Source organism: Coenobita brevimanus, chromosome 72 (genome assembly GCF_032717465.1).
Source record: "Coenobita brevimanus isolate Jiangsu-jjx chromosome 72, ASM3271746v2, whole genome shotgun sequence".
Taxonomy (NCBI): Eukaryota; Metazoa; Arthropoda; class Malacostraca; order Decapoda; family Coenobitidae; genus Coenobita; species Coenobita brevimanus.
In genome coordinates this window covers 15,231,256-15,259,061 of record NC_137025.1, presented here as the reverse complement: position 1 = coordinate 15,259,061, position 27,806 = coordinate 15,231,256, and the positions used below count along the sequence as shown (strand labels likewise).

General features: G+C 44.2%; 1 protein-coding gene across 1 annotated transcript in view; it reads left to right on the top strand.

Moving 5' to 3' along the window:
- The window catches only part of Tudor-SN (Staphylococcal nuclease domain-containing protein 1), a 294,602-nt gene extending 268,823 nt beyond the window's left edge, over positions 1-25,779 (top strand). Inside the window, exon 17 of the mRNA XM_080278226.1 lies at positions 24,609-25,779. Within this exon, the coding sequence (XP_080134352.1) occupies positions 24,609-24,719 (111 nt within the window). The 3' untranslated portion in view covers positions 24,720-25,779. The remainder of the gene's footprint in view (positions 1-24,608) is intronic.
- Positions 25,780-27,806: the final 2,027 nt, after the last annotated feature.

The following is a 27,806-nucleotide window of genomic DNA, read 5'->3' as shown; positions in this document are numbered from 1 at the left end:
AGTTTTCGAGTAATTGGCCGACAAAGTGAGGTTATTACTCAGAGCGAATGTCACTGATAACAAATGCGAGGAAAAACATTTCCCTCGCCTTTTACCCCCCAAAACGCTACCAAAGGCTTACATTCTGGTATTGATTACACGTAGAATTTAGTGGTATTGATGATGGTTGTGACAGAAAATCGATAAGTCTAATAGTTTTCGAGTAATTGGCTGACAAAGTGAGGTTATTACTCCGAGCGAATGTCACTGATAACAAATGCGAGGGAAAAAAACATTTCCCTCGCCTTTTATCCCCCAAAACGCTACCAAAGGCTTACATTTTGGTATTGATCATACGTAGAATTTAGTGGTATTGATGATGGTTGTAACAGAAAATCGATGTCTAATAGTTTTCGAGTAACTGGCCGACAAAATTATGTTATTACTCCGAGCGCTTGTCATGTCATACAACAACCGCTAGGAACAAAAACATTTCTCTCGCCTTTTACCCCCCAAAACGCTACCAAAGGCTTACATTCTGGTATTGATCTTACGTAGAATTTAGTGGTATTGATGATGGTTGTAACAGGAAATCGATAAGTCTAATAGTTTTCGACTAATTGGCCGACAAAGTGAGGTTACTCTTCCAATCGCTACCAACTTTTACACACACTGTTTCTTCCTCGCACACCGGCCTGAAGACTATGCTACTAACTTTTTTTTCCCCCTATCTGTACAGACTGTTACATCTTCCATGGATGTTTTTCTATCGTTATAACCTACTACACATAAACATAACTCTTCTATAGTTACTGCTGTGGAGATTTACTTTCTTTCATATGTGTAATCTGTAGGAGAAAATGGTTATTTGTCTGAAAGTGTGAGAGGTAATGGTAATAGATTATTACATATATCAACAAAATTTGCAGAACTCACTTCCTCCAGGGGTGTTGATCCAGTTAGACCAGGAATTTGAAGATGAGGAGTTATGTAGTGTGTGTGTGTGTGTGTGTGTGTCAGCTTCTCCGTGAGAGTATGAGGCAACTTTATTTTTAGCACACGCCACACTCGTTCACGGAAACTCGCGGCTTGTTTGACGTATATTTCATACAATTCCATACGCATTTACACTATCAGAATCACAATAATTCCAGCCCTAAAACACCAGTAATTCTCCCCTCCCAACTTCAGGTTTGCCCCTTCACAACACTCTGTTTCATGCCACACGTAACGCTTGCTGGCTCCATAATTTCACCAAGCTATCCACCGTATGTTTCACACAATATATATTTATGCCTTGGCTTCATTTATATACGTATTTCCACTCACGCCATACGGCCTATGGGGGGGCGGAGTGGCGAAACCCCGCTACACTGACCATGCGTCTGGCTCCAAGGCCCAACGATTGCTAACGGCCAGAATTGCTTTGCAATACATATATGTATGTTCCATCGACAATATCACGTCACTATATGTTCACATACAATGTATTATCTCACTGAGTCAATAGGGCCTTTGCTTTGGGCAAGAGGGGGAGAATTATGGACGATTTAAAGGGAACCACGAGCTGTCAAACACCACCGCCTGACTGCTCAACAAACACTGAGGTTGGAGGGAGCGGGCTGAGGTAGATAAGGCAAAGCAGCGTTGCCAATTACTTACCTCGAGAAAGCCTTGGCTACCCTATGACGCTTCCAAAAATCACGCAAATCGGCCTATAAGTTTTTTTCTGACGAATATTTTTGTGCCTAAACCACGCGATTCGCGTGACTGTGCCTGGCAGAGTGCAGGCCGACGTCACGCGAATCGCGTGACTGTGCCTGGGAGGGTTAAAATGATTTTCGCCACACAAAAAACTACCCAAAATATAATATACCTATATTTATGCAAAATTAAATATGATTGGTCAATATTGCTCAATATTTGGTAGTAAAATAGTGATAACTACCACAGGCGGGCCTGATCAGTATTGCCAACTCAGTGCTGATCACTCAGGCGCTAGGTTCCGAGGCTCGGGCGCTTGCACCTGAGAAATTCATTCACTGAGAAAACCAATCTCAGTTTTTGGGTGCTGGTGTCCAAGGCTCGGGAGCGGGTGCCCGATTCGGGTACTTAGGCGACTGAGAAAACAGCTGTTGGTTGGTGTGGCTCGGTCGACAGTGCAGAGGTGGTGTGCCCGTTACAGAGTGGAAAACAGTGGTGACATTCCAACAAAGAAACCACGGTCTGGTAGGCCCAGGAAAACTTCCCCGAGGTCAGTTAATGTGCTCAAACATGCAGTGGAGTCTACTCCTCGTGTAACTGCAAAAAGAATTAAGGAGAGCAACTCGGAAGTGTTTGGCGAGGTTTCATTGTGCAATGTTTCTTGAAGAGGCCATGAACTTGCTTACACAAGCCACAGGCCTGTGAGAAAGCCTGTTCTTACACATAACCAGTGACTTTGTAGACTTGCCTTTGCTAACAAGTACCTTACCTAAGGTGAGGAGCAATGGTTGTCAATGTTGTGGTCTGATGAGGCAATGTTTACCGTTACCTATAATCGAGGAATGCGAGTGTACCGGCGCAGGGGTAGTGACTCGCTTGACCCCCATTACGTGGAAAGCACAGTTAAACACCCAGATTCACTAATGGTATGGGGTTGTGTCTCTGGTAAAGGGTTGGGGAAGCTTTTTGTGCATCCCAGGAACTGCAAAGAGAATCAGGACATTTACCTGGAGCTGCTTTGTGATCATTTACCTGAGTCCTTCAAGCTCACAGATGCACGAGTGTTTCAGCAGGATGGTGCACCTGCTCACAAACCCAAATCTGTCACCAACTGGCTTCATGACTGCGAGGTCTCCTTCATGAAAGACTGGCCAAGCAATAGCCCAGACCTCAATCCGATAGAAAATCTCTGGTACCTTGTAAAGAAGAATCTCCAAGGGAAGGACGTGAGCTCTCTGCCTAAGCTGGAAGCAGCCATTCGTGAGTCCTGGGCAAGTATATCACCCCAGCACCTGAGAAACCTGGCCCTTTCACTTCCACGACGTCTCAGGTCCGTGAAGAGGCGCAAAGGAAACCCTACCAAGCATTAAAGGTAATTATAATGCATTATTTACATGTTTTTTTCCATAGTTGACAGGTTTGTTTCGTTGGGGGGCGGCGGGCGCCATATACTTCTGTCGAGCACTGTATATATATATATATATATATATATATATATATATATATCTATCTCTCATCAGCCGTTTGAGTATCCACTGCAGGACTGGCCTATCCCGACCGAAGTCGGGACGATACAGCCAATGTATCTCTACCAAGTGGCTTAGGCTGTCTGGTAGAGATTGTATGTCGGGTGAGAAGTGCTTGTAAGTGTAACTGTAGTGTTGGAGTGGCTTTAGATGTGTGTGTAGTCTGTGAACCAAGTGTAATCGGCCCGCGCAAGCCGGCTGGGTGCAAGCATACTTTACAGTAAGCGACACTGGTTCAACCACAGCACCCCTTCTGTCCCCCAATGCAGTACGTGGCTGGGAGAACACTCCCAAAGTTTATTACCCTAGCGGGGCGCGAACCATGGTCCACCCGTGTACAAAACGCACACTCTACCACTGAACCACAGAGGCTCCATATATATATATATATATATATTTATAAGTAATCCCTCCACTATCCGACGTAATAGAGCCAAAGGCATGTCCGGAAAGTGGTCCTGTCTGGATAGTGGGCACCAGCCTCCTGGACTTGTACTTATGGACCCTAACTCAGAAAAACACCTCTACAACTCCCTCTGGACATGCATGGCACCTGTTTAAGACCCAAATCACACCAATGAGGGACATAAAAGACTGAAATAAATGCAAAAGAAGCATAAAATGAGGTTTTAGAGGTAGGTTTATACAATATTAAACATTCTGGGTACTTACAAGAAGTCCATGGCTCCTGGACTGGTACTTAACCCCTACACCGTGGGCATGTTTACCGATGTTTTGCGTGTGCCGCGGGGTTATTCGGGCTCCGATAGACTCTCAAAAAATATTTGCCAAAAATCAGTTATTAGTCCTAGAATATTAAAATTACATATGCTTATGGCATATACCTTCAGCTTTCTCCTGGAATGTTTGTTGAGCCTTCGTCAGTTACCGTAGGACTTGTGGAGACCTCTGAAGTTGGGTAACGAAGTCTCCACTTTACACTTCCCGACAACCCGTAATATGATTACCACAGCCAGATATTAACACTATAAACACTACTCTATGATTTTCAAGTAGTTTAGGATCCATACTCCAAAAAAAAAAAAACACTGTGAAAGCAATGAAAATTATGAGCGCGTCTGACCGTCGCACTTGCGCTAGTTCGCTCTTGGTACTCTGTCATTTATTATTCATAAAACCCCTCACACTTTATATTTCTATTTCTATATAACACTTATCCATAAGTTTCCTTCAGTAGTATTAGTTTATTGTCACTGTAGGGATTCAATTTCTTTCAGTAAAATACGTAGCATTCACTTTCTCGTCCTGTATACTAGCATTGAGAGTGACTGTCACTTTCATCTTCACTCTCATAACTCATAGTATTCAGACATGCTAGAGTGAAACTTTCACTTTCATTACTCCTAGGGTATATGCTCGTATTCTTATAATACTACTCATTTACATTTCTATTTACGTTCTCTATTTTATTTACGTAATTTACATTTCTATTTTATTTACACTGTGTTATGCACTGTCACTTGAAGTAACTTATAAAACTATTTTCCATTGTTCACGTATATTTACATTCATTACTTTCACTTTCTGTTTACACATTATTTACAATTCCACTTCCACTGTTTTACTCAATAGAAAGATCGTAGTCACTCTTTTATCAATTGTCAGCCCTTTACCTCTTTCCACACGAGGTTTAGTAGGGGGTAAAGGTCACAGGGCCCTTTGCATGGGGGTGAAAAATTCCCTGAAGTCAGCAAGAGCAAACAGACGTACCTCCACTTCGGAAGATGAGAGTAAACTGATAAGGGAGGGCCGGGTGGAGGCCTACTTAGGGGATATTCAGTACTACCAATGTTAGCTCTTTAAACAGCTATGTATAGCACTGAAATGATTGGCAGGAAATCTAGACAATACATTATAAATTAGGTAGTTCCAGGTGAATGTAAATATCACTTAGGCTTCTCCCTTCCCTCCTTATGTGTATATTTATTACGAAAATAGATTATACGGCATATTTCAAGGGGAAAAAAAAACAGCGAAAATTAGCGAACGAGTGCACGTGAGGTGTTGTCAGGTGATAATTAGCCAATTCCAGGTGTATGGCACTCTCACTTACCTTATTTCTTTCTTGTATATATTATTTGGTATAAGAATAGGGCATAGGGCTTATTTCAGTGGATGAAATCAGTGAAAAATTCCAGGGAAGATTTACTTAGCGTAGCACGGCCGGGCAGGCGAGAGGATAGGGTAATAGAGGGGGGGCTAGGGAGGGGAGTCAAGAACGGGGAGAAATGGCTAAATTGTCAACAATGGATGGGAGTACAGATGAGATTAGGAGTGCTGACTAGTGTTGGACATTGGCAGTACTGATAGATGATACGCCCGCGGTATGATCCCTTGCTCCCAAGCGTCACGAAAGTGACGCCCCGCGGTTAAGGGGTTAAGGACCTTAACTCAGAGAAATACCTCCCTACTGCACATGCATAGCACCTAATACCCTATTCACACATATAAGGGACATAAAAGAGTGAAATGAGGTGTTAGAGATAAGTACAGTATGGAAAATACAGTACAGTACAATATGAAACATTCTGGGTACTTACAGCAAGTCCCTGGCCATCTTGATGAATAAACCTCCTCTCAGACTTTGACAGTAAGAAGGATTTCCTGAAGCACTTGCAGTACACTGTTCATGAAGTCTTGCACAGAACTTAGTCATTTGCACTCAGAATTCCATTCTCTTAACACTGCTCACTCTTGTCTTACTTGCGCTCCATTGTACCTTAATGAAATTAGTGTTGCACTCTGCACTTTAAGTCTTTCCACTCTTGAAACCATTTTCTAAACAAAACACACTCAAGTTAATTTACGTTACATTTACAGTCCAATAAATCTTTGTCTTTTCACTCAGAACTCAAATTCCTTAACACTATTCACTGTTTTTCTTCACTGCACAACACTGTAAATTCCCGTGTGGTCTAGTGGAGAAGTACTTGGCGTCTAATCACTGTCAGAGTCTGAGAGTAGCACATACAGGTGACCTAGGGGCGCGTTGCTAGGTCGTAGTGATGGCGTACCCACTGCAGACGACTCTGAAGATAGGTGCAAACTCTCATCGAGCGGTGACTCCACTGTGGCTGATGTGCGGGCTGTGGCTCGGAGCATGAGGGCCTGTCTTGAGGAGGCAACGGAGTGGAGCCAGGGCTGGGCACAGCGTGGATCACGGGCCTGAAAAAGCTGTCAGTCGTTGATTGACGCAAGGAACGACAATTCTGATGATTAATGATGCGCTGCCTGAAAGCACGCACTTCCTCCACAAGTCCCAAGGGCCCCATCTCCCTGCCGCAGTCCAGGTGTTCCAGGTAGTCCAGAATGAACTCTAGGTGTTCCTGGAGTGCGCTCAGCTTGGGGATGGCTGGAGTAGTGTCATGCTGAGAGGAGACTACATCATTGTCGCCGTCCTTGTCAGAATCTTCAAGCTGGGTACTGACATCTGCAACTGAAGATGCGATCTCAATATCAGACAGGGTCTGATACCCAGGATCGCCCTCGTCGTCATCCAACCACTCACGCACCTCGTCCACATCATCATCGTCCCCATGCGCACGTAGATGTGCATGGAAGTCATCCACGTCGAAACCTAGGAAATCGTGCTCCACATCTGTTCTGAGAAGCAGACGAGACCAACCATTTTCAAGAGTCTTGACAGGGACTTACTTCCATGCACTGGCCCAGTTGTAAATGGCAGACTTGATGTTGTAGCGGCGATGGTTTTCCAAAGTCCGCTGGCCTTGCGTGTCCTGTCCCTCCCTGCGCTCGTTCTCGTCCTCGAGAACAACCATCACCTCGTCCAGGAACTTCCGTCGGTATAGCCACTTCGTTGCCACAATCACTTCTTGGTCCATTGGTTGTATGAGAGCAGTAGTATTAGGTGGCAGAAACATGCACCTAATGCGACCATTCTCAGCCACCAAGTCCTTGTCGCACAGGAGGGCAGGTGCATTGTCGTGGAGGAGGGCCTTTACCTGGTCACGTGGGATTCTCAGTTTCTCCGTCTGGTAATGTATGACCTCCTTGACGAAATGGCGGTAGAACCAGTCTTTGAAGATGTGGCCTGTGAACCATGCCTTCAAGGAATGGTACCAAACGACAGGAAGGACATCCATCACCCCACGAAGACACCGAGGCTGCTTTGCACGGCCAACAATAATGAGCTTAAGCCGGTGCATGCCATTAGCATTAGCACAACACAAAGCAGATATCCTTTGCTTGGAGAGCTTGCGGCCAGGTACACGCTTCTCCGTCTCCTCGACTAGAGTGTTCGTAGGCAATGAGCGATAGTATAAACCAGTTTCGTCAGCGTTGTCGACTTGACCGAGAGTGAGGCCCTCCCTGCGATGAAGCCCTTCACCTTGTGCCGAAACTCCTCTGCTCCATCCTCATTAGCATCCAAAGCTTCGCCATGAGACTTACGGTTGGTAAGGCCATGTCGTAACTTGAACGCGAAGAGCCAACCCTCGGATGCCTTGAAGTCTAGGGTGTCGTGAAGTCTTGCAAACTTCTCAGCAGCAGCCTTCAGCTCCGTAACACGCACCATCACACCAGCAGCACATTGCTGTCGATACCAAATCAACATGGAGCAGTCGACTTCAGCATACTTGGGAGTAAACATCATCTTCCTCTCCACGTAGTGTTTGCTTTTCGACGAGAAGTCAGCCGTGTACTGCTTGAGTTTGTCTCGGGATCTCTTAATATCAAACAAAGTAGGTTGAACTCACGAAGGATGCGTGACGAAGACCATCCCGCATCCACTTTCTCCAATATCTCCCTCTTCTTCTCTAGAGTCATAACCACTCTCTTCCTCTTCTCAGGCGGCGGGGCCATCATCACACACACGAAGAAGAGGCATTAGAGCAGCAGGAGAGCCTGCAGCAGGTAAGGCACCACCACAAAAGCGAGCACGTGGGCAGCCATGACGACGAGCGTTCATTCACGACAAGAGACGGTCGGTAAGTGGGGAGGATGCAGGGGCGCTCTAGCAGACGTCGGAGGAATGACGCACCAAAACAAAGCTGTCCCGCGCTGCGCGTGCCAAGTTCAAATTACAGGCGGGAAAAAGTCGGATTTTTTTCAAATATTTAGCAGTTTTCGGACCATTTTGGGAATATTGGATCCCGGGACGATAATGTTCGGTAAATGGGGATGTCCGGAAATTGGGCATCCAGATAGTACGGGGATTACTGTGTATATATATATATATATATATATATATATATATATATATAAATATAAATATACTGTATATATTCAGTGGTAGGTGGGGGCACCCATCATCCACCTACTTAATGTAGTGTGGCTCTGTTTTTTGTGTAACTCTACATTGAGTGGCAGGCCAAATGTTTTCCTGTAAACCAGGAAAGCATTTACAATGCCGGGTAGTAACCTTATAACCAACCAACAAATGTTCCCTGCGTGACAACAAGTGGGTTGGCAGAGGGTTATTGCCCCTCCCTGGAAAACAACTAACTAAAAATATGAACAGAAGCCTCGGACCAGGACTGACCAAAAGGTGATGACTTAGGACCGAACAAAGGACATGGTACGGAGAGCTACGTGGAATGTAAGGGGTGCAAATGATGGAAAGAGAGATAGTCCAGGTGCTTCAGGGTGGGAAAGTGGATGTATGTGGATTAACTGAAACTAAATGGGGAGGTGAGAGTGAGAGAGCTTGGGAATATGGATGGGGTATATGTGCTGGAATAGGTGAGAATGAGAGGGCAAAAGGAGGAATATGTATTGTTGTAACAGATGGAAGGAGAATAGAAGAGTGTATGGATCAGTCGGGTCAAGGATTGTATGAGTAAGATTGGAAGTTGGACTTCAAATGTGGGCGATTGTGTGCGTGTATGCGCCAATGCAAGATCGTGCAAGCAGAGCGAAAGAAGAGTTCTGGACAAATGTGGAAGTGTGCATGGAAAAGTTTGGAAGGAGTGAAAGAGTGTTTTTAATGGGAGGTATGAATGGAAAAGTAGGGAATGTGAAGGTGGATGGAGTAAAATGATCCACAGGTATACGTGGCGAATGATGAGGAGGGTAGATGGTGAACTGAATGAACGGAAGACAGTGATTCATTATGTATGTGTGGATGGCAGGATGGGAAGGTGTGTAATGGATGCAAGAGTATATAGAGATTGGGGGAGTGGACTCTCTAACCACCACTTGGTGGTGGTCAGAATCAATGTCCAAATGAAATGGAGAAATAGAAGAAGAAAGGATAGGAGGAAGTACGTACAAGGAGGATGGAAAAAGGGCAGAATATAAGAGGGAAGTGGAGGAGTGATTGCATAAATATGAATTGGAGTAGATGGGGGATGTGGAAGATGTGGAATGTGTGTGTAAGATATTCACAGGAGAAATCTGTGCAGCATGTGAGGTGGTGTGTGGGGTGAAGAGAAGATGAAAGGGGGTGCAGGGAACAGCATGGTGGAATGAAGAGGTGAGAGAGTTGTGGCACAAAAGAAGAAAGCATATAGTGAGTGGATGAGAAACTGGCATGGAAGAAGTTGAAAGACAGAAGAGAGAGTTGTATGTAGGGAGGAAGAGAGAGATGAAAAGATTAGTAAGAGAGAGTGAGAAGAGATTGGATGAGGAATTTGGAAGGAATTTGAGTGTAAAGTGGAGGGAATGTACGAAAATGTTCTGGAAAGAGGTAAAGAGAGTTAGACAAGGTGTCAAAGAAGTTAGTTGGATGTAAAAGATAAAAATGGTAGATTACTAGTGGAGAAGGGAGAAAAAGTGAGTAGATGGAGAGAACACTTTAACGAATTGTTGAACATAGAGAATGAAAGTAATGCGAATATAAGTGGCAGGGGAATGGCTGGGAGATCATGCGATGTGAGAATAGAGGAAGAAATCTGAAGGATGGAAGTTGTGGAAGTGATGAAGAAAGTTAAAATGAGGAAAGCTTCTAGAATTGATGGAGTGTGTGGTGAAATCCTGAAGCATGAGGGAGAGATAGTAGTAGAATGGATGTAGATTATGTGCAGATTGGCCTGGGAGGAAGGTAGAGTCCTGGAAGATTGGAAGTCAGGTATAATTATTCCCCTGCACAAAGGAAAATGATGAGTGTCTGCAGAGTTTTGGAGCGAATGTGAATGTGGTAATGATGGGAGATCTGAATGCTTGAGTGGGAAATGTAGCAGTTGAAGGTGTAGTTGGTATGAATGGTGTGCCTGGAAAAAATGAAAATGGGGAGCGAATGATAGCGATGTGTGTTGAGCGAGAGATGGTGATTGGAAATACGCTGTTTGAGAAGAAAGATATTTATAAGTATACATGGGTGAGACAGGAGGGTTGAAGGGTTGTTGATAGAGCTTTGATGGACTATGTGGTTGTGTCTAGGAATGTAATAGGAAGATTGTTGGATGTGAGAGTTCTGAGAGGGGAGGGTGGAGGTATGTCTGACCACTACCTGGTGGAGGGAAAGTTAAGAGTAGGTAAGAGATGGGTGAGAGCTAGGAGGGTTAGGTGTGGCAGGGAGGTTTTGAAAGTGAGTGAGTTGGATAAAAGAGAGAAAAAGATAAGAGTATCAGGAGAAATTGAAAGATGAGTGGAACGCAGTGAAAGATCGGGAAAATGGCAGTGTGGAGGAGGAATGGCAGTTATTTAAGAGTGCTGTGGCGGGGCATGCAGAAGAGGTGTGTGGTGTGAGACGTGTGGGTGGTGGTGTAAGAAAAGGAAGTGAATGGTGGTGCGAGGAAGTAAGTATGGCTGTGGCTGAGAAGAGACGTGCATATGAAGTGTGGCTGCAGAGGAAGGAGGAGATGTCATATGAGAGGTATAAGGAAAAGAGGAATAGGGCGAGAAGGGATGTGCATGATGCTAAATTGGCAGCAGATGAGAGGTGGGGTAGGCGGTTGACAGAGAATTTTCAACAGAATAAGAAAATGTTTTGGAAGGAGGTGAAAAGGGTGCGAAAGGGAGAGTCTGGGAAGGAAGAATGAGTAAAAGCAGAGGATGGAAGGATGTTAATTAAGATGGATGCAGTAAGGAAGAGATGGGCAGAGTATTTTGAAAGATTGTTAAATGTAGAGGAGGAAAGGGTGGCTGAGATTGTGGTGGATGGAAGGGTGCAAGGAATAAATGTGTTGGGAGAGTTGAATGATTCTTTGATCACGATGGAGGAAGTGGAGAAGGCAGTAAAGGAGATGAAAACAGGGAAAGCTGCAGGTATGGATGGGTGTGCTGTGGAATGCCTGAAGGGTGGTGGAGTGACTATTGTTGACTGGTTAGTAAGATTGTTGAATGTGTGCTTTGTGAAAGGTATGGTGCCAGTTGACTGGGCAAGTGCTTGTGTGGTCCCGTTGTATAAAGGCAAGGGTGATAAGTATGAATGTACTAGCTTTAGGGGTATAAGTCTGTTGAGTGTTGTAGGTAAGGTGTATGGTAGAGTGTTAATTATGAGAGTTAGAGAGGGTACAGAGGGAGTGATTGGTGATGAGCAGTGTGGCTTTAGGAGAGGGAGGGGATGCGTGGATCAGGTGTTTGCGGTGAGACAAGTGTGTGAAAAGTATTTAGTGAAAGGCAAGGATGTGTTTTAGGCATTTATGGATTTAGAGAAAGCGTATGATAGAATTGATAGGGAGGCTTTGTGGACTGTTTTAAGATTGTATGGACTTGATTGTAGGTTACTAAAAGGGGTGAAAAGTTTTTTTTTTTTTTTTTTTTTTTTTAATGCGAGGAAGAAGGAACCAAAGGCCATGAGCCCGCAGTAACAGTTCCCTCCAAGAGAAAAACAAAATACAATAGAGAGCCAAATTCAAGATCCGATCATTTTGAGATGCCTGGACACACTGCGTTTGAAAGACTGGAGATCATAGGCAGGAGGAAATACAGACAGAGGGAGACAGTTCCAGAGCTGACCTGTTGCATGAATGAAAGACTGGGAGTAACGGTTAACTCTTGCATTAGAGAGTTGGACAGAAAAGGGATGAGAGTTTGCTGCCAGACGGGTGCTACGCGCCCGTCGTAGAGGTGGAGGAATGCAAGCAGACAGTTCAGAGGAGCAGTGACCATTAAAGTAGCGATAGAAAAGAGATAAAGATGCAACAGTGCGGCGAAGAGACAGAGGTTGAAGGGAGTCAGTAAGAGGAGGAGAGTTAATGAGACGAAAAGCCTTTGACTCCACCCTATTGAGAAGAGCTGTATGTGGGGAGCCTCCCCACACATGAGAGTTGTACTCCACACAGGGGCGGATAAAACCCCTGTATAGAGTCAACAATTGTGCAGGGGTAAAGAAAGAGCGGAGTCGGCTTAGCACACCCAATCTCTTGGAAGCAGATTTTACAAGAGATGTAATATGATCTTTCCAAGATAAGTCCCGAGTAAATGAAACCCCAAGCATGTTCAAGGATGATGCAGGATTAATCTGAATATTATTAAACATTAGTGGGTATACCTGTGGAAGATTTTGTCGGGTTGATAGGTGTAAGAACTGAGTCTTAGAAGCATTAAAGACAACCATATTATTTTTACCCCAGTCAGAGATATGAGCCAAGTCAGACATTAGGTGTGCCATAGCCTCATCCCTTGTTTCTTGAAGTAACTGTTGAGATGGGCGTTGCGGGAACCGAATGGAAAGGTGAAGGGTGGAGTCATCAGCGTATGAGTGGATAGGGTTAGATGTACAGCTTAGAAGATCATTGATGAATAAAAGGAAGAGAGTTGGTGATAGGACAGAGCCCTGAGGAACACCACTGTTGATAGATCTAGGAGAAGAACGATGGCCGTCTACGACAGCAGCTATAGAACGACCAGAAAGGAAGCTAGCAATGAAGGTACAGATAGAAGGATAGAAACCGTAGGAGGGCAGTTTGGAAATTAAAGATTTATGCCAGACTCGATCGAAAGCCTTTGAGATGTCAAGTGCAATGGCAAAGCTTTCGCCAAAGTCCCGAAAGGAGGATGACCAGGAGTCTGAAAGGTAGGTGAGAAGATCGCCAGTGGAGCGTCCCTGACGGAACCCATACTGACGATCGGAAAGAAGGTTGTGATAGGAAAGATGCCTTAAAATTTTTTTTATTAAGAATTGACTCGAAAACTTTTGAAATACAGGACGTTAAAGCAATTGGACGATAGTTGGAGGGTTGGGAGTGGTCACCCTTCTTTGGGACTGGCTGAATGAGAGCAAACTTCCAGCAAGAAGGAAAGGTACAAGTTGACAGACAAAGGCGAAATAGTTTGCCTAGGCAGGGTGTAAGCACAGAAGCACAGTTTTTGAGAACAACAGGAGGGACCCCATCAGGCCCATATGCCTTGTTAGTACTGAGGCCAGTAATGGCAGAAAATACATCAACTGAAGAAATTTTAATGTCAGCCATGAGGAAGTCAGAGGGGGAAGTGATGGAGGAACAGCACCGGAATCGTCTAAGGTGGAATTGGAGGAGAAAGTCTGTGCGAAGAGATCTGCTTTATCAGTAGAAGAAATAGCTACAGAACCATCAGAGTAGAAAAGAGGAGGGAAGGATGATGAGGTAAAGTTGTTAGAAAGATTTTTGGCAAGGTGCCAGAAGGAGCGGGAAGAATTCGAGTTGGAGAGTTGAGAGCATTTAGTATGGATGAAATTATTTTTAGTAGAGCGAAGAACAGACTTAGCACGATTCCGGGCAGAAACGTAAAGATTATGTGATTCAGGGGTGGGTTGGCTCCGGTACCTTTTGTAGGCCTTCTCCTTGTTGCGGACAGCATTAGAACAAGCGTGATTAAACCAAGGCTTTCTTGCGTTAGTCAAAGGATATGAGAAAGGAATGTATGCTTCCATGCCCGAGAGAATAACCTCCTTAATGCGCAAGGCACACTCAGATGGCTCACGGCCATGGAAGCAATAATCATTCCAGGGAAAATCAAAGAAGTACTGCCTGAGGGCCTCCCAGTCCGCAGCTCCAAAATGCCAGAGACGACGTTTCCCTGGAGGGTCCGCAGGCCGTACTGGAGCGATAGGACAGGTTAAGGTAATAAGGTTGTGATCGGAGGAGCCCAACGGAGAGAAAAGATTAACAGAGTAAGCAGAAGGATTAGTTGTGAGGAAGAGGTCAAGTATGTTGGAACTCTCTCCAAGGCGGTCAGGGATACGGGTAGGGTGCTGTACAAGCTGCTCTAGGTCATTAAGGATAGAAAAGATGTAGGCTTGTTCACCAGGTGGATCCGTAAAAGGAGAGGAGAGCCAAAGGTGGTGGTGAACATTGAAATCTCCAAGAATGGAGATTTCAGAGAAAGGAGAAATGGACAGAATGTGTTCCATCGTAGAAGTAAGATAGTCGAAGAATTTTTGATAGTCAGTAGAATTAGGGGATAAGTAAACAGCACAGATATATTTAGTCAGAGAATGACAGGAAAGCCGAAGCCAGAGAGTGGAGAATTCAGAAGAATCAAGTTCAGGAACACGAGAGCAAGATAAGTCGTTGCGTATGTATACACAACAGCCACCTTTGGCTTTGAAATGAGTATAGAGAAAGTAGGAGGATACAGAAAAGCGTTTGCTGTCAGTTGCCTCAGACAGCTGAGTCTCCGTTAGAAAAAGAAGGTGAGGTTTAGAGGAGGAGAGGTGGTGCTCAACAGAGCGAAAGTTAGATGAAAGGCCGCGAATGTTGCAGAAATGAAGAAGAAGAGAGTCAGACAGTGGTTCCAGGCACCTCGAGTCGTCACCGGGAGAGGGGCAGATGGCAGGGGCATTTATGGTCCCCCCCCCTGGGGACTCCGAGGCTAGGTGAATTGACGCCATTTTGGTAAATTTTGAATAGGAAGTGTAGTGTGTACTGTGCATGTAGTTTGGTGAAGATAGATAGAGAAATTTGTACTGGAGAGCATGCTGGCCTACTCTCTGTGTAACTGAGACACTGAAAAAGTTCAGCAAAGGGGGATGGTCAGGAACTAGTCCTGAGGGCTGATGAAACGGGAGCTCCAGCACTCCCTGTCATCAGCTTTCCATCCACCTCGGGAGTACTGCCCTGCTCGACTGGTGCTACAGTCTACTCCACATGTAAATAGTAGAGCGTGTGTAAGAGTGGGAAATGCTGTGAGTGATTGGTTTCCTGTGAGAGTGGGGCTGCGACAGGGATGTGTGATGTCGCCTTGGTTGTTTAATATTTACATGGATGGACACAAGTCAAGAGTGAGAGCAGTGGAAATGCGTTATTTAAGAGGAGCCTGTGGAGTCACGTGGAGAGACAGGCTGACGAATGAGGATATAAAGGAGCGTTGTGGTGTGGATGTGGATGTGATAGGAAGCGTTATGAGGAACACTGAGGTGGTTTGGCCATGTGGAGAGGATGGAGGGTGAAAGACTGACGAAGAGAGTGTATGTGAGTGAGGTGGAGGGGGGAAGAGGGAGGGGGAGGCCGAGGATGAGATGGAGGGATGGGGTGGAGAGGTATATGAGAGAGGGGGGTGTGAGTTGGGAGCAGGGCAGTGAAATGGCGGGGGACAGGGCGACTTGGAGGCGATTTGTTTGAGGCCACCCCAAACGGGATTGAGGCGTCCGGCAATAGATAGATAGTGTTGTAAGGGAGGTGAATGCAAGAGTTTTAGATGGAGGTCTGAGTTTGGTGAATGTTGATGGTGGAGAGTGGAATCTGAAGCAGCTGCTGTTTGCAGATGATACTGCACTGGTGGCTGATTCAGAGGAGAGATTGAGACAGTTGGTAGGGGAGTTTGGAAGGGTGTGTGAAAGGAGGAAATTGAAAGTAAATGAGAATAAGAGTAAAGTGATGAAGTGTACGAGGTTGGTAGATGGTAGGGGGATGAATATAGTTTTGAATGGCAAGTTGCTTGAGGAGGTAGAGTGTTTTAAATATCTAGGGTCACATGTTGCTGTGGATGGAAGAATAGATGCAGAAGTGAAGTTTAGAATAAATGAAGTAGGAAAGGTGCTGGGAGGAATGAAAAAAGTGTTTAGATGTCGTTCGCTTAGAATGGATGTAAAGAGAAGGCTGTATGAGGGTGTTGTGGTACCAGCTGCATTATATGGGGCTGAAACATGGAATATGGGTGTAGCAGAGAGGAAGAGATTGAATGTAATGGAGATGAGGTGTCTGAGGAGTATGTGTGGAGTGACGCGTATGGATCGAGTGCAGAATGATGAAGTGCGAAGGAGAACTGGAGTTGTTTGGGAGATGGATGGTAGAGTTGAGCAGAGGGTGTTGCGATGGTTTGGGCATATGGAGAGAATGGATAATGAGCGATTGGTGAAAAAGATAACTAGATCTGATGTGAGAGGTGTAAGACTGAGAGGAAGACCACGAATAGGATGGATGGACAGTGTGAAGAGAGCGCTGGATGCGAGAGGGATGTCTGTTGAGCAAGGAAGAGTGGCTGTGCGTGACAGAAATAAATGGAGAGAAATTGTGAATGAATAAGTGATGACGCAGCCCTGAGGGGATATTCTCACGCATTTGGTCTGATCAGCTATTTCAGGTCAGGTGCAGGTAAGGGGATGAGTCTGTTATGATGTGGCAGGGGTAAACCAGCTCTGTTGTCCGGCCCTGCTGCGGATGTCAATGATTGCGTTGCGCAGTTGACCCTTGTGCGGTGTGGTGCGGTGAGGATCTGTCCGTTCTCCCCTTTGGGGCTAAGATGCGAATGAATGTGTCTGAATGGATGAGTGAATGGGGAGTGTGTCGTCCTGTCTCGGCTACCTCCCTTTCCTGGGGCGACTAAAAGGGTTTGTGGTGGGTTAGTGCCCCACCCCGTAAAAAGAACTAACTAAAAAAGCGAATAAAGCGCCTCGGACCCGGACGGACCATACATTGACGACTAAGGAACGGACAAAGGACATTCTGAGGGTGGGAACATGGAATGTGAGAGGAGTGAATGATGAAGTGAAAGAGAGAGAGATTGTCCAGGTGCTTGAGGATGCAAAAGTGGATATATGTGGATTGACTGAAACTAAATGGAAAGGTGAAAGGATGAGTGAATGGGAAAATGGTGTAGGTATATGTGCGGGAGTCAGTGAGAATGAGAGGGCAAGAGAGGGAGTATGTCTGATGATAAGCAAGAAGTGGAAGGAGAATATAAGAGAGTATGGAACAGTGGGTGCAAGGATTGTATGGGTGAGGATGAAAGTAGGTATACAAGCATGGGCGATTCTATGTGTGTATGCTCCAACAGAGGATCGAGTGGCAATAGTGAAAGATGAGTTTTGGGCGAGAGTAGAAGCATGTATGGACAAGTTTGAGAGGAGCGAGAGAGTGCTGTTGATTGGAGACATGAATGGCAAAGTTGGGAATGTACGAGTGGATGGAGTGGTTGGTCAGTGGGGTGTGCCAGCTGAAGTAGATGGGAATGGTAGTGCTTTGGTGGACATCTGTGCTGGTAAGGGGTTGGCAATAGCCAACACCTACTTTCGTCATAAGATGATCCACCGGTATACATGGAGAGTAATGAGGAGGATGGATGGTGACCTTGTTGAACGAAAGGCAATGATAGACTACGTGTGTGTGGATGAGCGAATAAGAAGACAAGTGTTGGATGCGAGAGTGTGGAGAGGGTGGGGGAATGGAGTCTCGGACCATCACTTAGTGATGGCCAAGGTAGAGCTGCAAAGAAAGTGGTTGAGGAGACAAAGGGGAAGACAGGAGGAAGCAGCTCCTGTGAGAAGAGTGGAGAAATTGCAAGATAGTGAGAAAATGACGGAGTATAAGAGCTTAGTGGAAGAAAGATTGGGAAGGTATGAGCTAGAGCAGATGGTAGGGGTGGAAGACGTATGTATGATATTCACGGAAGAGATAAGCACAGCGTGTGAGGCGGTTTGTGGAGTGAGGAGGAGATGCAAGGGTGTGCAAGGGACAGCATGGTGGAATGATGAGGTGAAACGAGCTGTGGAACAAAAGAAGAAGGCATATGGTGAATGGTTGGCGAGTAGAGGTAGGGGAGAAGATGAGAGAGAGAAGAGAGAGGTATATGTGAGCAGGAGAAGGGAGGTTAAGAGACTGGTGAAGGAGAGTAAGAAGAAAGTGGATGAAGAGTTTGGGAGGAATCTGAGTGTGAATTGGAGGGAGAGTAAGAAATTGTTTTGGAAGGAGGTAAAGAAAGTAAGGCAGTGTGAAAGGGGAAATAGTAGGGGAGTGAAAGATAGGAATACGAGTAATAGATCGTTGGTGGAGAAGAGAGAGAAACTGAGGAGATGGAAGGAGCACTTTGAGGATTTGTTGAATGTAGAGAGTGAGAGCAGTGTGAGTATAAGTGGTTGGGGAATGGCTGGGAGAAGAAGAGATGAGAGGAGGGAGGAAGAGATCAGTAGGTTGGAAGTAGTGGAAGCGATGAAGAAGATTAAGCTGGGAAAGGCCGCAGGAATTGATGGAGTGTGTGGTGAAATGCTTAGGTATGGGGGTGAGATTGTTGTGGAGTGGATATGGAAGTTGTGTAGATTGGCTTGGGAAGAGGGAAGGGTTCCAGAGGACTGGAAATCAGGTATAATTGTTCCTCTGTACAAAGGAAAAGGGGAGAGAGAAGTATGTGGTAACCATAGGGGTATTTGCCTTCTTAGTGTGACTGGTAAAATATATGATAGAATACTCATTGATAGGGTTAGGCATATGACAGAGGAGCTAGTTGGAGAAGAACAAGGGGGATTTAGGAAGGGAAAAGGGTGTGTAGATCAGATATTTGTTTTAAGATGTTTAGTGGAGAAGTATCTAGAGAAGGGAAGGAAAGTGTATGCTGCCTTCATGGACTTGGAGAAAGCTTATGACAGAATAGATAGGCAAGGTATGTGGAAGGTATTAAGAATATATGGAGTGGATGAGAAATTGTTGAGTGCTGTGAAGAGTATGTACGAGGGAGCTAGGGCTACGGTGCGAGTGGATGGTGAGCTGAGTGAGTTCTTTGATCTCAGTGTGGGACTGAAACAGGGGTGTGTGATGTCTCCATGGCTGTTTAATATATATATGGATGGGGTTGTAAAGGAGGTGCAAGGTATGGCAGTGGATGTGGGGGTGGCCCTAATGAATGAGGGTGAGATTTGGAAGCTTCCGGTGTTGCTGTTTGCTGATGATACATCATTGTTGAGTGAAGATGAATGGGAGTTGCAAGGTTTGGTGAATGAATTTGGGACAGTGTGTAGGAGGAGGAAGCTGAAAGTTAATGTAAACAAAAGTAAAGTTATGGTGTTTGAGAGGAATGAAGTCACAGAGTGTGCAGTGAGGTTGGGTGGTGAGGATATGGAGAATGTGAGTGCATTCAAGTACTTGGGTAGTGTGATGAGTAAGGATGGAACTTTGGGGGATGAAGTACGTGAAAGGGTACAGCAGGGAAGAAAGGTTGTTGGTACACCGCAAGCAGTGATGAGAAATAGGGAGGTGAGTATGGAAGTTAAGAAGTCACTGCATGATGGTATTGTGATCCCTACCCTGACGTATGGAAGCGAGGCGTGGACCTTGCAAGAGGGGATCAAGTCAAGAGTGAGAGCAGTGGAAATGAGTTACTTGAGAGAAGCATGTGGAGTGACGTGGAGGGACAGGTTGACGAATGAAGAAGTGAAGGAACGTTGTGGGGTAGATGTGGATGTGGTTGAAAAGATTAGGAGAAATACACTGAGGTGGTTTGGACATGTGGAGAGAAAGGAGAATGAAAGACTGACTAAGAGGGTGTATGTAGGTGAGGTGGAGGGAGGGAGAGGGAGGGGTAGACCAAGGATGAGGTGGAGGGAGGGAGAGGGAGGGGTAGACCAAGGATGAGGTGGAGGGAGGGAGAGGGAGGGGTAGACCAAGGATGAGGTGGAGGGAGGGAGAGGGAGGGGTAGACCAAGGATGAGGTGGAGGGATGGAGTTGAGAGGTATATGAGGGAGGGGGGGGGTGAGTTGGGGGGAGGGTAGTCAAATGGTGGGTGACAGAGTGACTTGGAGGCGTTTTGTCTGCGGCCACCCTTTGCGGGATTAGGGCGTCGGTCTATAGATAGATAGATAGACTTATTGACAGAGTTAGGAAAATAACAGAGGAATTAGTTGGAGAAGAACAGGGAGGCTTTAGGAAGGGAAGAGGTTGTGTAGATCAGATATTCATTTTTAGATCCTTAGTGGAAAAGTTTCTAGAGAAGGGAAAGAAGTTGTATGCAGCCTTCATGGACTTGGAGAAAGCATATGACTAGGTGGATGGACAAGGATTTTGGAAAGTATTAAGAATATATGGAGTAGATGGGAAATTGCTGAATACCTTAAAGAATATGTATGAGGGTGCTAAGGCTGCAGTGTGTGCGGATAGTGAACTGAGTGAATTTTTCTGTTTGAAGGTTGGACTGAAACAGGGATGTGTCATGTCTCCATGGTTGTTCAATTTGTATATGGATGGGGTTATAGAAGAGGTACAAGGTAGAACAGTGGATGTTGGAGTGACCCTGATGAGAGAGGGCAGTGTTTGGAAACTTCCTATACTGTTGTTTGCAGATGATACTGTATTGTTAAGGGAAGACGAAAGGGTCCAAAGCATGGTGAATGAGTTTGGGAAAGTGTGTAAGAAACAGAATCTAAAGGTGAATGTGGGGAAGAATAACGTTATGGTCTTCAAGAGAAATGAATCCATTGCATTTACATTGAGGCTGTATGAGGAGGAAATGGAAAATGTGAGTGCATTTAAGTACTTAGGTAGTGTGATGAGTAAGGATGGAAGTTGCGAGGGTGAAGTGCTTGAAGGGGTACAACAGGGAAGAAAGGTTACTTATTCTTTGAAAGCAGTGATAAGGAACAGGGAAGTGAGCACGACAGTATTGTGATACCAGCCCTAACATATTGAAGTGAAGCTTGGACCTTGCTGGAAGGACACAAGTCAAGAGTGAGAGCAGTGGAAATAAGTTATTTGAGAGGAGCATGTAGAGTTACATGGAGAAACAGAGTCCATTATCATTTGGTATTCCAGTTAAAAATAAAAAAAATTGTGGCCTAGTCTGTTTAATCATAAACTTTAATACAGACCTAAAGAATTACAATGATTTAGTTATTAAAAGAAAAAAAAAAAAGTTACTGGTATATGCTCTTGAGAGTAGTTTTATATATATATATATATATATATATATATAAGGTTGTCACTGTTGATATTCTTAACCCTTTAAACGCGGATCGTCGCGTTTGCGACGCTCGTCGAGAAGGACATAATGGCGGATCGTCGCGTTTGCGATTCTAGTAAATTTTGAATAACCGCGGGCAAGCAGGCTCCAGCTGGTATTGTCTATCAGTACCACCACCCTTTAGTTACATTTAGCATACTTTACCTTTGTACTACTGACCTCCGTTGTTGCCAAGTATCGCGTTTTTCCCCCCTCCCTCCCCCACCACGGCCCGGCCAGCCTGGCTGTGATACATGGCAGCGCTCTGACTGCTCAGAACTGTAAATCTGCGCTCTCCTCTCACAAGCAGTTTATGCTAATAGGAAACGCTTGTTTCCCCAGTTGTAACACTAGCTTTTTTTTTGCACGGTATGCCCCTGTTTAGCGTCAGTTTACCGCAGGCTTTCAAAGTGACATTATGGCAAGTTCTAGCTCTTCCGAGTCAGTGCGAGCGGCCGACAGGAACGAGAATAAAGTGACGGGCGTAAGGCAGAATAAAAAGCGCGCCGCGGTGATCTTTTGGGAAGTAATATTATTGAAAATAATGTAGTATACATGTTTTTAGCTGTGAAAATGGAAATGTTTGTTGAGTGATGGGAAGACCGCCACCGCGCTGCATGTCGGCCGTACGCTCCGTTGATTTTAGCCTTATTTTCAGTGCTTATTGTACAAATACGGATTCCAAACTACCTTTACGTTGTAGTATAAAGTTTACTGTGACAGAATGAGGCTGTGGTAGAGGGGAAACCGGGTTGCTGGAGGTGTGAAAGTGAAGATTTGGTTACCCAACTTTGCAAGTCTCCACAAGTCCTTGGGTAGTCCACGAAGGCTCAACACCTGTCTCTGGAGAAAGCTGAATGCAAGTACTATCTGCCATACCAAGTACAGTACAATCCCAGCTATCCGGTATCCAGACAAATGGAATACTCAGAAAAACGGGAAAATTCAAGGGCTGGTAAAAATGTCAGCAAGTTATAACTGTGCGCCAATTTGAATGGACCGCCAAACCGCCGTTTGATCGTGTCACGCGAGGCTGGGTGAAGCCAGACAAAGCGAGGTGAAGGCATTTCTGGCTAATGTAAATCCCTAGCAAATCCTCTTAACCACCCCTTCTCTTCCCCTCTTTCCCCTACTTGAATTCAGTCATCCTCCACACCCTCCAAAAATCACCAGGCAGTAAACAAGCTCTCTTGCTATTGTGTTCCTCTGATAGACGGTAATTTGTACACTCCAAAATGCCTAAGGTGCAAACTAAACGTAAGCGTATCGTGCTTACCTTGAAACAGAAGCTGGACATATGCAACGGACTTGAAAAAGGCGAACATTATAAAACACTGATGGCTGAATATAAATGTTAATAGGAATGAAAGTTTACTTTGTTGGAAGAGAAATAAATAAATAATATGCCTGCATTTCATATGTACATCATTTATTTTGTTTTCTGCAAAACAGCTGAGTGGCGGGTGAGGGGTGGAGTGATGGAGGTCAGGTGGGGAAGAAGAAGAACAGTCGGGGTCAGAAACGTAAACATAACTCACGTGGGGGCACAGGTTTCATGATAATTCTACAGTGCAGTCTTAACACATCATCAGTTCACTAATAAATGTTCAAACTTTTATTTCTCTATTTTATTTTTCAATTTTTATGAGTACAGTACATATAATGAATACAGTAATTCGGTAAACAATGGACTGGTGCAAATTGCTAGACATTGCATTATGCGTTATGACCATGGTGTGTGTTTACAAGGCAGTTTTTCAGGCGGAATCTCTTAGTGTAACCCCTAATGTGACTGGTGAGTACCTGAACTGTATTTACTGCTGTGATAGCCATTGTATAGATTTGACTTGAAAATCAGAAATACGGGAAAAATCTGTAACCGTGAAGGTAAATTCCCCAAGCCACCCGGTTAACTGGGATTGTACTGTATAATGTTCTAGGGTTAATCTCTGATTTTTGGCTAATATTTTCCTACAGGTACTCAGACCGCGATACAACCCCGCCACTCGGGGGGGGTCGACTGTTCACAGCCGCGTTTAAGGGGTTAAGAGTAACAGGCAGAGTGTTTCAGATTCTTGCTTCCCAATACATAATGTGTCAAATACATAATGTGTCACTGACTTTGTTCTGTAGTTACCAGAGGTAGTGCTAGTTTGATATGACCATGGGTTGAATAATTATGATTTATAGCGTTAAAATGTTTCAAAAAAGGGACGTACATGAACAAAGAAGTAAACATGAATGTCTTTAAGTTTTAATATTTTAAAATTTTGAAAGATCGGGCTTGTATGATCATATCATCTCATGAAGTTTATAATTCTTATGAGACGTTTGAGTTTTTATACTCTCTTCTTGCTTCCTCTTCTGTCTTTCTTTCCTTCATTCTTTCCTCTTTCTTCTGCTTATGGGTGACTCTGCATTGAGTGACAAGCCAAATGGTTTCCTGTACACCAGGAAACCATTTACTACATTTTGTAACCACATGACCGAATTATGGCGCCTGATGGTTTAGTGAGTAATTAAGGCACTCCAATCAGATTGAGCCGGTGCAGATCTATACCCAAGGGGTGGTTAGGATTTATTGCTTACGTAATGCCTCTGGGGGATGAATGAGGTTGGTCACTCATCATAAATGAAAGGAACAACTTGCCTAGCCCTGGACTCCTACATTTCTTATGGGGCAACATAGGATTGGATGATGGAGGGATGGTTTATGTATGTGTCATAGGTATTACTCCTTGGTGTAACAGCAAATGAAGGGTGTGAATAGACATAAGAGCTTCCTTAGTTAACATTTCTCTTGTTTTATACAGAACACCACATATTTTAGAAATTTTCCTATTTATATATATGATTTTTCTGTTAATTTACTATCTATAATTACACCCAAAATTTAGTACTATATGATTGATGTACATCTGAAGTACAAGGGACAACGAGGAAGTGAAAGAGCGTTGTGATGTGGATGTGGATGTGATAGAAAGCATTAGGAGACATACATTGAGGTGGTTTGGCCATGTGGAGGGGATGGAGAGGAAGAGACTGACGATGAGAGTGTATGCAAGTGAGGTGGAAGGGAGGAGAAGGAGGGGGAGGCCAAGGATGAGATGGAGGGATGGAGTGGAGAGATATGAGAGGGGGGGTGTAAGCTGGAAGCAGGGCAGTGAAATGGTTTTGGACACAGCAACATGGAGGTGATTTGTTTGTGGCCACCCCTTATGGGGGTGTCTGGCAGTAGGTAGATAGATAGAAATGCTTTTATTGTTTCTAACTGCAAATTTTGTTGTTTCATCACTCTCTAACAGATTTTGTTTTAAAAATGTGAACACATGTAATTGTGTTGTGTGCAGGTGGCTGAGTACCGGGCAGGGCAGGAGGAGGCCAAGCGGAAGCACCTGAACATCTGGCAGTACGGCGACGTGACAGATGACGATGCTCATGAATTTGGAATGGAGCGATAAAATGGTGGTTGTGGGGCCTTTCCTGCAGGTGGACAAAGCAGCACTGGCAGGGAAAATGTTCAGAGGCACATACCGACAAAGCATTTGGGTGATAATAGGATTTGCACCTGAAGTTGCACTGTATGTGAGGATTCCATGCCAATGGTATGAAACATGCCTACACACATCCCAGATTATCAGCCAATATTATGTATTGGTCAACTGTTTCCACATCATTGTGTTGCCAAACACATCAATTACCCATTTATAAAGTTCTGGTTTTTCTAAAGGTAACTTAACTGCTGTCATAAATGTAAATGCCAGATATGTACATTTTCATAATAACTATCCAGATAGCCTGCTTGTATAAGGCAGAGTAGTTTTATTCACCTCATATTGTGAGTAAATATCTGTGTTCAGGTGTATATCCCTACAACATAAGTTTCCAGACCAGTTTGGCTTTGTGTGATGTAGTATTTTTGTTGAGTGAGATGGTACTGTATTTTGTTCCAGTAGCATCATCCTATGTTTGGTTGGTTACTCAGTTGACCTGGGATGCCACCTCTGCCACCAGCCCCACCACCTACACCCTCTGGCAGTAGCAGCTCATTTTTCTGTTAACTCAGTCAGTTTCTGTCATAGTCAGATCTCTCGGAATATGCTGTTATCGTAAATTAGTTTTTAATGGTTTATTTTTTAGTAATTTAACTGGGAGAATTGTAGGTTGGACATTGCTTTCATAAAAGGAAATATACTTCGACAAATGGATTAGTATTTTCTTCACATATTTCTGTATAAAATGATGGCTTTATAATACTTGAGAGTTTATTGAGAGTAGTGGGTACCAATATTCTTATATGTTTTCCAGTGTACATATGGAGGTTATGAGTATAGTATTACATCCAAGAATAGTACTATTGTCTATAGGTCTGTTTGTGTCCAGTGACTTCTACATACTTTTATATAACTCAGAAGTTTATTTTTTGAAATTGTTATTTAACTCCAGTTGTTTTTTTAATGTTAGAAGACAGGGACACCATAGGTGACTTTGAAGATTAATATAAATGTCTTTTAATGTACAGTACTGAATTTTATACCCTTAAAACCCTGATTGTATTTTGGCATCACCATAATACGTAACCAGTGTTATTATACACAGTATTTCTCCCCAGCAGTCATATTTTTATGTTGCAGTTTCAGTAACAGTGATTATTCTGGAGAAATGGTTGCAAGAACAGCTCCTTAGTGACAAACATTTGATGTATTGAATATTTGAAACTGTCATACCTCAACTATCTATGGTAAAAAAAAAAAAACTATAATTAGTCATCCCACCAAAGGGTGCTGTTATTTACATTTATGGGTTGTCATGCTTTTATTTCTGAATCCTAACTTCCTCTTCATTAGCAAGAATACAAATATGAGTCCCATCCTGAAATCACAGGAAGGGTGAGGCCAAATCACAGGGAACAGCTGAGCAAGACGTCCAAAGCAAGTAAGTCATTCAAAGTTCCCACTAATCACCAGGAGTTGGACATACTAAATCATTACCACAGCCCAAGCAGAGAGGAAAGAAAGCAACACAATGAATTGGATGTGCCAGGAGTGGGCCAAGGTGTCACAGTCCTAAGTGGTAAATGCTGGAGCACTGGTGGGGGGAATGACGTGCAAGGAATCTGAGCCCAGAAGCCACTACTCTGAAAGGTGAACGACACTAAGCAGCACCCGTGCACAGAAATCACAGGTATAAAAAAAATATTTAAACATCAGAGAAAGATAGATAAAAGGGACAAACCCACCAGAAGGGCAGAAAAGAGCACCCAAAAAGGGAGAACAAGGGGGGGGGGGGAGTTGGGATAAGGGCAACCCAACGAAGCTTTTGCAGTGGAAGTGGTTCACGGAGCAAGTTCATGCTTATTCATGGCTTTGGTATTGCGGCCTTGGTTATTTGTGTTAATAAACTACTGTCTCTCAAAGTGGACTTGTTTAAAGTATTTTTTGTTGTTATTGCCTCCAGGATCACATGAACATGAACCCAGTGGACTGGAAGCTGAAGTTGCCCTTCTGCAGCCAACCAACATCTTTCAAGGGATATGGAGAGGGTTGAGAGACATATAGCCAGGTAGTGGAACTGCACAATTATGTCAGTGCCACTATGTGCAAGCATCCATCTCCAGCACCAAAATGTATTTTGAGATGGATTAACAACCTATGTTGTTAAAATTTCTCAGAATAAACTTTATAGAAGTAGACTCAAACATCTGAATATGTTTTGAATACTGCAAAATTTTTAGGCAATCTTACAAGGTCTGTTCAGAAAGTATCTGACCATAGGCTCTAAAAAAATAAATAACCTGTTGAGCTAGGACACTAATTCCCCTCAAAGCAGACCCCTTCTAACATGCCACACGTAGCCCAGCATTCTTTCCACTGCCTGAAACATTTTTCAAAGTCTGTTTTCTTTATCTCCTGCAGGTGCCTCATCACATTTTTCATTATCTCTTCTTATGGATGAACGTTGCTTAAGACGTGCTGGAGTGTGCAAATCATGATCCAGACTTTTTGAAGACTTATCAGTGGAGATAAGACTTGGATGTACGGGTACAACCCAGAAACTAAAGCACAGTCCTCCCAGGGGAAGCCTGCAGGGTCCACTCGGACAAAAAATGCATGACAGGTCTGCAGCAAGGTGAAATGCACTCACATGTTGACATTTATTTTTTTACTACCATGGTGGTGTGCATCATGAATACGCACCAGATCAGATTGTAAACAGACATTATTACCTCGATATTATCTGTCGTCGTCTTGACGCAGTTTGACGGAAGAGACCAGACCTTTGGAAAGCAGCAAGTTGGAAGCTACACCAAAAGTACACCCTTGCCCATTCTTCTCAACTGACTCAGGAATTTTTGGCCAAGCACAACATCCCACAGGTCAAGCAGGCTCCCTGCTTGCCAGACAAAGCTCCATGTGACTTTCGGTTATTCCCCAAGCTCAAAACTCTGTCAAAGGGTTCCCAATTTGAGATGAGATGAGATCGTGACGAATGTGACAAAGCACCTGCAGGACTTTAAAAAATGTTTCAGGCAGTGGAATGAACACTGG